The 11402-nt window shown below is 40.4% G+C and overlaps 1 protein-coding gene across 3 annotated transcripts in view; it reads right to left on the bottom strand.

Moving 5' to 3' along the window:
- Nucleotides 1-1814: 1814 nt before the first annotated feature.
- Nucleotides 1815-11402, bottom strand: part of cysltr1 (cysteinyl leukotriene receptor 1) — a 10560-nt gene continuing 972 nt past the window's right edge. The window contains exons 2-3 of one of the 3 annotated variants that reach the window (XM_019883903.1): nucleotides 3955-4137; nucleotides 1815-3249 (exon numbers count right to left, since the gene is read on the bottom strand). In XM_019883903.1, the coding sequence (XP_019739462.1) occupies nucleotides 2176-3240 (1065 nt within the window). In that variant the 5' untranslated portion in view covers nucleotides 3241-3249; nucleotides 3955-4137 and the 3' untranslated portion in view covers nucleotides 1815-2175. The remainder of the gene's footprint in view (nucleotides 3250-3954; nucleotides 4138-11402) is intronic. The other 2 variants (XM_019883904.1, XM_019883906.1) reach the window with 2 other exon arrangements.

The following is an 11402-nucleotide window of genomic DNA, read 5'->3' as shown; positions in this document are numbered from 1 at the left end:
TTGTTCTCAGTCATTGGTGTGTCTCAAATCATTTCATATGAATAATAATACAATATGACACTCATTTAATAATGGGCAGTTTGCACGTGAAAATGATGAAAGAACATACCGTACTTTGTACATTGGGCCCTACTGCTGTTTTGTTTTTTTTTAGCTGTCTGGAATGGATTTAATCAAAGTGTTTTGAATTGAACTGTTGCTTTGTGTTTTATTTGAAGTGGTTATTTTCCCCCCACAATGTATAGTGTTTGCATGAACTCTCATTCCTTCGTAATGGTGTCAAAGCTATATTTTGTTGTTGCAAAACACTATCGGGTGTCGAACGCTGCCTTAACACAAATAAATGTTACTTTAAAACCAGATAATGCGGATGCATGCAGTCACTTTGCTGGTGTTAAAATTAACGCCCTATGCTGTTGAATGAACACCAGCAGTTTTTCAGTGCGCGCAAAACAGTTTTCAGGGAACTTTCCTTGCATTTTAAATGCCAGAAGATGGAGTAGCCAAGCTAACAATGTAACCACGGTCCCTATCTGTGCTTTCCGCCACAAAACAAACATCTTTTTGTGCAAACGGAGGAGGGAGTTGATCATGTGCTCGATATAATCTGTTTATGAAGCACGACTACAGTGGCCCTCTATGTGCTCGTCAGCAGGGTCCATCTCAGCAGTCAGATCTCAAGGTCATTTATGTTCTTGGTAATCTGGTGTCTAAATCTACATTCAATTGTGGTCTCTTTACAGACATATGGACATGTTATTAACTCTGGCGCCAACAGCCTTCATACTTACAGATGGAGAGCGGCACTCACTCCGTCGCCTCCATGTTTTAAGCAATAATTAAAAAGAAGGTTGCTGCACAGGTTACTTCCCCTCTCAAATCATTTAATTTCAATTTAAACAACGTTGGAAAAGAATCATGACGTAATATTGAAGAGCAAGGACAATGTCTGTGCTGGTGTAACACCTAGTGGACACAAGTTGTAACTTGTCAAGCAATCAGGATGAAATGCCTGTCACCAAACTCAGAGCTACTTTTTGAGTCCTGATAAATGCAAAGAGCTGCTTGTTTAATACAAAGCAATAAAATTTAAAAAAAAAATCTTCAAGTAACCTTTAACTATTATTATTGACAAGCATGTAAAAAGGCCCCAAAAGCATGAAGCAGAAGTTAAAAAAATATATAATAATAATAGCTTTCATTTTCAGGTGGCACGATGGTCAACTGGTTAGCATGACCGTCAACTGATAAGCACGACCACCTTGCACTGCTCACTGAGCAGGATGGTTGTTTGTCTATGTGTGCCCTGCGATTGGCTGGCAACCAGGTCAGGGTGCACCCCGCCTTCTGCCTGAAGATGACTGGGATAGACTCCACCACTCCCGCAACCCTCGTATGGATAAGTGGCTCAGATAATGGATGTCTGGATGCTCCATTTTGAAATGATCACTTATAAAAGATTTCTCAGAAATCACCCACCACTGGTGAACTTTTTATAAGAGGCCCCAGGCAACTCATGTGGTCTTTATGGGCTACCTGCTGCTTGTGGGCATGATTGGTGACCCTTGCGCTATATGTTCAGCCATGTGACCCAGACCCAAGGCTATGGAAACACACTTACCACAAGTACAGGCATGGGGTAGTCAACATGTTTATGGCTTTCCTGGCCTTGTGCGTGCATTAAAAAAAAAAAAAACCAAAAACATATTGCAGTGATATACATTCACAATAAACTTGCTTGTACACAGTATTTTTAATCGTGATAGTTTGAGCTTTAATATAAGTTCCATGACATGAAAAGAAAGAGTAAAAAAGATTAGCAAGTCACATGCAACCTTCCCACATAAAGTCAGGCATATGGCGCGGTCAAAATACAACAAATGTTTTTGAGCCCTGAAAGTGGACCCAAATGGTTACAATTTCTAATGGTACATAACTTCCTTATTTTATGTAACACTTGTCATGGTGAATAAAGACAATTATAAAAACCGTACCTTGCCAATACTTTCTTCGTTTATTTCACTGTTTTGTTGTGGTGACATTTTGAAAAGTCTGGAAGGAAAAATTTGGGAACTATTGACAATGCTTTAAAATTTGGTCGACAAATAGAAAATTCTTGTTGAAACAGGCTGTTTTTGTTTGGGAATAATAAATCTTTTTCAACGTTCATTCACCTTAATGGGAGGTACTCGTGTTGGGTATAAAGGAAGTGGCATTGAGCTGTCGGTTGACGCCGGTCTCTGTACGAGCAACGTTAAGCCGAACAGAATTATTAAAGGTGCGAGTTGATCGTGACTGGTGCATGGAGGAAAGACGGCTGAGAAAACTCTCTCCAGAGAAAAAGTAAAGCAAAGGGTCAAAGCATGAATTGGCTGCGGCGAGACACAGTGTCACAACAACTGACTTTTGCATCACAACCTTTTCAGAACAGGAAGTGTCAGTGCGGTACAAGGAGTGGATGTGGATAGAACGTTGCACATGGTACGGCATGAAGCTAACTAAGAAGGTCAATAGGACGATGATGATCATTCGAATGGCTTTAGGGCCCGTGTCCTGCTGACGTCTCGTCCACGGAGTGCGGGACAGCAGGGTGTGGATAATGCCGGCGTAGCAAAGCAGTATGATAAGGAAAGGGAGGAGAAATCCCAGCACCAAAGACAAATTGCTCAACATGACGACTTTGGACACATCTTGACCTATCGGAGGCTCGAAGCACTTTGTTTTATTTGTGGCAGGATCAAATTTCTGGCCAAACATCAGGAAGGGTGAGGACGCTAGACAGATGAAAATCCAAATGCCCGCACACACCAGGCGTGCGCGTTTCGCTGTCACCATAAGACGGTTCTGCACGGGGAAGACAATGGCCAAGAAACGCGTCACGGACATGGCCGCCATGAAGTAAATGCTGCAGTAGAGGTTGACGTACAGGGCGCAGGTGGTGATGCGACATAGGAAATCTCCCTGGTTCCACTGTCCCTTTTTGACGTAATAAACAACCCGCATTGGCAGAGTGCTGACGCACAGCAGGTCGGACACAGCCAGATTGAGCATGTAGACTTGGAAAGGAGAACTGGGGCGGTACGTTCGGATCAGCACCAACAAGGCGAAGCCATTTCCAGCCAGGCCTAACACCGTGATGAGGGAGTAGGATGTGGAGTAAACCTGATTACGGAAGTCATCGATGGAGGGACAGAGGGTAGAGTTGCTCTCGACGCTGCGTATCTCATTAACATGTTCCATCTGCAGCTGCTGAGACGGGGACATAAAATGACAGTGAATGTAAAACAGCACAAAAGTTGACAGATTAGTTCACAGATTTTCACTGAGGGTGTAGACAGGAGGAAACAGGATGAGCATTATGGACACGTTTCCTGTCACTTGGTCATTATTCCACGACTGTGACTACATCAATCTAAAAACTTAGAGTACAATTTTTCAAGGGGTGGGGGATGGGTTACAAACTGTACTCAAGTGGAAGTCTGCAGAGTAACTTTGAGCCTGAGCAAAGGGTGTTTTCACCAAAAGCAGATCACGACATAGGAAAGTGAATCTTCATCTCGACATCTCAACTCACGACATTTGCACATACTAATGAGATCCATAAGAGCAGGCAGCAGTTCATTGTAGTTGTAATTTCACACAGCATCCAAATTAAGGGGAGGCTCATGTAGTTAAAATTGCTCATCAATCATCGCCATTTTTTTTCCTCATATAATGCAGTATATTAGCGCACCACTTTTAAGTACCCTGAAATTAAATCATTATTTTATTACATGCAGTTGCACCCCATGGCTGTGACTCACACACTGCATTTAAAACACACATCTGTGCGGAAAAAAAACATGCATTGCATCATAAGAACATTTTGCCTGTGGATTTTTCACTCTTGCTTTCCAGTAACGAAACAAAACTTGCTAAAGCTCATTTGAATTTTGTTTCAATCTGAATGCTCACCGATGCCTTACAATGCTTGCTCTTCACTTCTGTGGCTGGCTGGTCCTTTCTGCCTGATGTCAAAACCCTGATTGAAGGAGGATGCTCCTGCAGGTGGCTGCTTCTGCGCAGCGTCGTCTAGTTTGAATCCGTTGAAGGTGGGACTTCACGACCGCTGTGCATCATCGCTGGTGATGTCATCATCTGTGGGAAAATATCTGTGCTGACCTCCAGTGGTTTAACTTTACTCATTCAAAGATATCTGACAAGCCAGTTCTTGTATATTCTACCACAACGTAATGTGGAACTACACAAAATACAGGAAATGCATTTTCCACAACTCAACCCAATTGTCTTCCTTTCCAGAAGGAAGCTAGTAAGGTTTTGAGGTAAATTTGAGTCGTAAAGACAAAAAATAAACTGACAAATAATCAAAACCTCACATCCTGAGAACAACAATATTTGAGTCTAGTGTGAGCTGCAGTCCAAATCTGCCCAGCGGTGGCTTACGCTTGTGTTGGTATTTTCGCAAATTTGTGTAAACTGGAATAGGATGGAGGATTTTTCAAAATGGGCATTTTCAATCACTCAAACAATCAATCAAACTTTATTTATATCGCACTTTTCATGCATAATAATGCAACTCAAAGTGCTGTGCAATAGCTTCAAAAACTTCAAAATTACAAAATCAGAGGTACCACAGAAAGAGGTCATTGTTGTCGTTGTTTATCTGCGTACATGGTTAATAAAGGGAAGGGTTCCATGCCACCCAAAAAGAGCGTTGTGCATCACGAAATTTCTCTGATTTTATGGTTGTGAAAATAGTATATCTCTGTCTTAAGGTTTACTCTTGATCCCATATTTACTTGGACTTGGACTCGATAAAGGTGAACTTGACTGATTAACTTGTTGCCAGCGATGTCAAGAAGAATGGCCAAACTGCTTGTCAAATGACCAGATAAGGTATTAGTTTACTTATAATTTACATATTTTTTTTTACATTATATATCCTCTATCTATTACATATTTATTTGTTAATTAATTAACTGAATGATCTGCTGTTAGCCACCGCTGATTTTACCTGGCAAGAATCGAATAAGGAGAGGACGGCACTTTTTTTTTCTTTTTCCATTTAACGCAGTGGGTAAAATGAATGCCAGAAGGTGACGTAATTTCTCCCCTTCTTTTCAGGGAATTGTACACTTTGGAATAATGAGCAGATCTAAAAGATTGCAACTACTACCTTATTCCTTTGAGATGCGTTGTGCATTCAAGAAAACACAAAAGGTGAACACCAGGTCAAATGAAGTGATTCCTTGTCAACGATTATAGAGGATGTGTGTTGATTCTGCAGCATTTCCTTTGGAAGTTGTTAATGAGCTTGCCTTATGGTTAGCAAATTAAACCCGGATGCCTCGGTGGAAATGAATAAACTCATTTTCACATTTGACAGGGCTGTGTGGTGACAGGGCCGGCCAATTCTGCTCTAACTCATAAAGCCGTTGCGCACGAGCCAAACTAAACATGAAACTAAATGTTTAGACCTTCAGGAACCACAAAAAGTGAGCTTCAAACATTCACAGAACATTTAACCTACTTTGTATATTACAGTCAGAGACATTTGTTTTGTCCTTACTTTTTTAAAACACTGCTTGGCTGAATAGGTTGACAGCATATGAATCCGCTATTCAAAGAAGCAACAAAAGAGAACGTAACCCAATGGCTGGGTCGTAGTGTACAAAGCGTTATGACGTATGTACATTTTTACATTTAATTACTCTGTACTTGTTATTTGATATTTCATTTAATATTCATTAAATCTTGAACAGGGTCTGCATTTGTTAAAACTCATTAATAAAATCTTTGAATGTCCAATTCAGAGGAAGATTTTATGATTGGCTTTTTTGCGTGTACATCGATCACCACTGTTGAAGTTTTGCAACTTGCACTGAGTTAAATGCGGCAGGAAATGCTCCAGTTCCAACAACGAAAGGGGTTGCTGAGCAAACGTGCATGTGACAAGTTTTTCTTACTCTCCCTTGCTGCGCTTACATTTCAAAACCTACTTGTGGTTTTCATACTGAAGTCTTTTGCTATTTGCGTGCTCACGAGGAGTGTTTGAATTCCTTTCGGGAGACTTTTGTGCTTTCCAACCATTTGATCATAAAATCAGACAGATGGGCTAGGTCATGCAGAGGTCCGGTAAAAGTTGTTAAAATGTGTTTATACAATTTTAAGATTAAAAACAATAAGGTCTCATGCTAATTTAAATATATTATTTATAATTTATTAGAATTGATTTGCCAATTATTTAATAAAAATGAAAGAATGTTCCACATACACTGATTGTTCACTAATAGTTTTTTTGCAGGGATTTTTGCATTTTAAATTTTATTTACAATAGCTCAGTTAGAACATTACTCATTGAGAAAAATATAAAAATAATACATTCATTGGGGGCGGTCCAGTGGTTAGCGCGTCGACCTCACAGTGTAGAGGTACTGGGTTCAATCCCAGCTCCGGCCTCCCTGTGTGGAGTTTGCATGTTCTCCCCAGGTCTGTGTGGGTTTTCTCCGGGTACTCCGGTTTCCTCCCACATTCTAAAAACATGCATGGCAGGCTGATTGAACCATCTAAATTGTCCCTGGTGTGAGTGTGAGCGCGGATGGTTGTTCGTCTCTGTGTGCCCTGCGATTGGCTGGCAACTGGTTCAGGGTGTCCCCCGCCTGCTGCCCGAAGACAGCTGGGATAGGCTGCAGCACTCCCCGCAACCCTTGTGAGGATAAGCGTATCGGAAAATGAATGAATGAATGAATAATTTCATTCATCCACATTTTTATTTTTATTTTTCATTGTTGAATGATACATGTAAAACGTTTATATTACTAATATTTGCATTATTAAAAAAACAATAATTTAATGAGACAGGCTTTAAAACAAGACAAAAGAATAAAAGCAAACATTTAATAAAAAAATTTTGTTGAACAGCTAAATGAATTGAACAAATAAAGGAAGGTAAAAGTTAACGTGGGTGGGCCAGATTCAAGTACAAAGAAAGCTGCGTGTGGACCCCGGGCCATACTTTGTCCACTGCAGACTTCAGAGACATATATTTCCTAAAAAAAAAAAAAAAAAAGTGGTTTGATTTGAAAACATCACATTTCCACAGAGTTCAACTTTTTTACATTGTCAACTGAACTCAACTGAACTCAACTGTATTTATAGAGCACTTTCAAACAGCCATCACTGCATACAAAGTGCTGGACATGGAGCAACTATCATATATGCAACAATAAAGCAATAAGTCAGCAACAAAGGCAGGAGAAAGCACCAAAAAGTAAAACCAAGTCAAGTCAAGTACATTTGTGCATTGGAAAGGTAATTAAAGTCTTTCTGTTCCAGTGCTGTGCATTGGCAACAACATCAATGATTTCTTTTGGCTTCTTTTGAAAGCAAAATCAGGATGTGTGAGTGGGTATAGAAAAGTTTTTATATGACTAAAGCTCTTGCTTTATACTGTAGGTAGTATGTAATTATTTTTATGGGCTATTTTGATTCGGAGCACCATATGGAAGGAGACCACAGATGTGGAGAGGCTGTTTTTGCTTTTGCATTGGCCACAGTGCACAGGTCTTCAAGCTACAGTTTATTATAACAGCCATATGCACTGTAACACATCAACACATTATATATACATATGTATATATATGTATGTGTGTGTGACTGTGTGTGTGTGTGTGTGTGTGTGTGTGTGTGTGTGTGTGTGTGTGTGTGTGTGTGTGTGTGCGCGCACGCGTGTGCGAACATGTGTGTTTTGTATACATGTGGTCAGGAATGTGCTCTTGTGTGTTTACTCGATGTTAGTGAGCATATTTGAGCCAGCAGCAGCGGCTCCATACATGGAAGTGAGAGCATCTGATCTCATTTGTCAGGACTTCTTTCATTCCTGGACACGGCTTTAGTTGCAAAATCTTATGTTCACTTATGCACATTACTGGCGAGTGCAAATTGAAAATGTTTTGTTGAAGCGATGCCCCATAAATTCCTTGGGCCTGCTGACAGTCAAACTTACAAGGAAACATTTTGAATGTTTCATTTCATGTGCAGAACGTGCAAGTAATACTCTGCAGATGAAGATGTTTATATGGGTCATGTTATCTCTGAAATGCTCTTGGCTCAGCAGTTTAATCATCCGATAAGTAGAACACAGTAAGCTGACCACAAACACGTGAATTGAAACATTTTCTTAGCTACTAACCTCTTTTCTCTGGACTAAACAGTATGTTCAAAGATACAAATGGATGTTTCTCGTAAGGAACCATAGCTAAGTTAAGAGACACTAAACCAGTGGTTTTTAACCTGGGTTCGATCAAACCCTAGGGGTTCGGTGAATCGGTCTCAGGGGTTCGACGGAGCCTCTGCCATGGAGGTTAAGACACACCGGACTCAACATATCAATTAGTTATGACACACCCGTTTGGCAATTACTGGCTGCAGATTGTCACATGATATTGCTTGTCCAATCAGTGCAGTAGGAAATTTAGTTCGCTCAGTAGTCAACGTGTGACTGCCGTGATAGTACGTCGTGTGATTTAAAGAAAGAAAAATGTTTTAATAGAGGCGAACTATGTCGAGCAAAAAAAGAAAGTTGTCGGACAAATATGTACAACATGGATTCACATGCATCACGGACTGTGATGGGACTCGGTGTCCTATCTGCATGATTTGTCATGTTAAGTTGAGCAATTGTAGTCTCGCATCGGAAAAATTGAAGGAACACTTCTTGAACCTGCATGGAGATTTATTTTGTTAATTTTATACACAATTTAAAAAATGCATGTCGTGAAATTTTATTTACTTTTTTCCGTTTTTAATAAATGCGTTTTTGATGTCTTGGATTTGTAGAAAGTCATATTTTTTACTTTTCACTCATGAAGAGTTCGATGAATGTGCATACGAACTGGTTGGGTTCGGTAGCTCTAACAAGGTTGAGAACGACTGCATTAAACGCTACTGACCTCATCTCCGTATGTTGGCAGAAAATCTTGCCGTGACTGCATTTCTATATGCACGGTACAATTGTCATGGGTCACGTTCACCAAAAACAGATCACACGTGGACCCAGAGCTACTTTGACTTGATGAACCTCGGCGCTCAAAAACCAAAAACATACTGCACACAAGCACAATCTAATCAGAGAAGTTCCCACTGATCTGATAATGTCAAATTGCGAGTTGACAGAATTTTCACTTTCAAGGTGGCCTAACATATTTTAAACACAATTGCAGCAAAATTGGCATTACATGCTTTTGTCCCGACATTGCATATCCAGGATTAATAAAAGGGGTAATCCCTTACAGTTACAGAAAAAAATGCACCTCATCAGATCACAGGCACATAAATAAAAAATTTAGAGTATGTTGCAGGATTACTTTCTTTTTATGAAAACGATGCCGGCACGAGTCTTCGCCTGCTTTCAAAGTAGTTGGCCAAACAACATTTCCCGGAGTCAAGAGGATAACTGGTCACACTATAGCTCAGGGGAGAGGCCATTGCTCATTCCATCTAAAGTTTTTGTTGGCCGACAAGCAAATGATACAGGTCACTGGGAAATGTGATGGTCTTGAAGCGGTTGGTTTCAAAAGTGTCTTGAAAGGAATGGATGTATTCACTGGAGGACTTCATCATTTTAAATGACACTTTACAAAGAAACGTTTGAGCAGTCAAATCATCCGGACTGCTTTTAACTTATGGGGGATCGAGCAGGCGAGCCCGTTGCCCGCAACTTCGAAGTAAATATTTCACTGATGGACTATCCACCTTATTCCTGAGGTCTCTAATGGAGAAATAAGATTACATGTGACTTTTGGTACAATATTTTTCCACCCCCTATTCTAAACTATCATGAGCTCTCAAAATGTCTTGCACGCCTTGGGAACTTGTTGCGTTGTTGGCAGCTGTACCAACAAGCAGAAGAATTTGAATCTGTGACAAAAGCAACGTTTTTTAACTGGCTTTGGCTGATGACAAGAGGGTGCCATTGTGACAATCGAGAAAGCTTCCAGTGACAAATTAGTCTGAGAGTCATTTGAAAAGACCACCTTGGCGTTCTACATGTGCTCTCTTTCATTTAGTTGACAAAGGATGTCACAACACTCGCTCTGAACTTCGTGATCATGTGCGGCGAACCACTGGAGAAGATTCGCCGGTGCCAAGTGCCACAATAACATCATCGTATGGTTTATATGAGTGTGGGAGCCACAACACTTTTGTCAACCTTAGAAATTATTAGGAGGATCGCCGCTTTTATGGACGGAAAGCGTTTTTGTCAATGAGCTATAGTGAGGGCCTCTGGCGAGGAACACATTAAATTTGCTTATAAAATTCAAAATATTGGGGCCAATCATTTGAATATTTTCAGGAGTAGTATGAAGTTGACCTCATTAGTGATGTTCACGTTTTATGACATCACACAAAGTGAAGCTTGTTTACATTAAGCGTCATGGTCATCTGGTTGCCATGCAGTGGGAATGAATAAGTTTGGCTGGCTTGCATCTGCTTTAATACAATACAATACATCTTTACCAAAACTGGGCTGTGAAAAATGCTGCACATTACAGGCACAAAAATCACCAGCGCCCCGGGCGCATTAGTCAAAATAGCCTGACATTCTTCCCCTTTTAATGAAACGCACATTAAGAACTTTATTACTGTGTAAATACTGATACGCCTCAGCGCTTTTCAGACTCCTCACATCTGAAGGGTGTTCCGAAAGTACTTCGACATGTGACTGGAATTTGCCACTGGCATCTTTTTTTAATGTCATTCTCCTACCCCGCTACGTTGGCAGGGAGCAAGATTGAAATGTTTTCCCTTATAAGCTGCAACAACTGGCATTCCCACTTTGTGAAACTGTCATGGACAAAGGTTTCGCGTTACTGGAAGTACCACTCATATTTGATGCAAAGGCTCAGGGGGCGTAAGAGTAAAGTGGACATGCACGCATAATTTCCGCATTTTGGCTAGGGAGGCATGCTAACTTCTGGTCACGGGCATAGCGATAGTAACAATTTTTTTAAAATATACTTGCAATCTGCTGAAATGATGAATGACGCACTTGCTCCAGTTCACCAAGTATCGGCAAAGCGATCAAAGCCTGATGATCTTATTTAAGGAGCCATTTGCTGTATCACAGTACATGCAGGTCAACGTGAACAATTGAGTTGCACGTCTTATTTGACATGCTCAAGCCAATTTTGTTTAGAGGGCACAAAAACAACCACAAAATAGAATACACATTTTTTTGTCACGTTCTATGGTGCAGATGTAACAAATTTGACCTCATGAAAAAATAAATCTTTTTTTTTTTTTTGGGGGGGGTGGGGGTCATTTCAACATTCATTACACACACTAGTTAGATATTTCTATAGTACGTCCCCCTCCCTTTTTTTTTTTTAATAGATGAAACA

The sequence above is a fragment of the Hippocampus comes genome, unplaced genomic scaffold (genome assembly GCF_001891065.2).
Source record: "Hippocampus comes isolate QL1 unplaced genomic scaffold, H_comes_QL1_v1.1 scaffold156, whole genome shotgun sequence".
In the NCBI taxonomy this organism is placed as follows: domain Eukaryota; kingdom Metazoa; phylum Chordata; class Actinopteri; order Syngnathiformes; family Syngnathidae; genus Hippocampus; species Hippocampus comes.
Note: the sequence above shows the minus strand (reverse complement) of the source record. Positions and strands in the feature narration are given on the sequence as shown.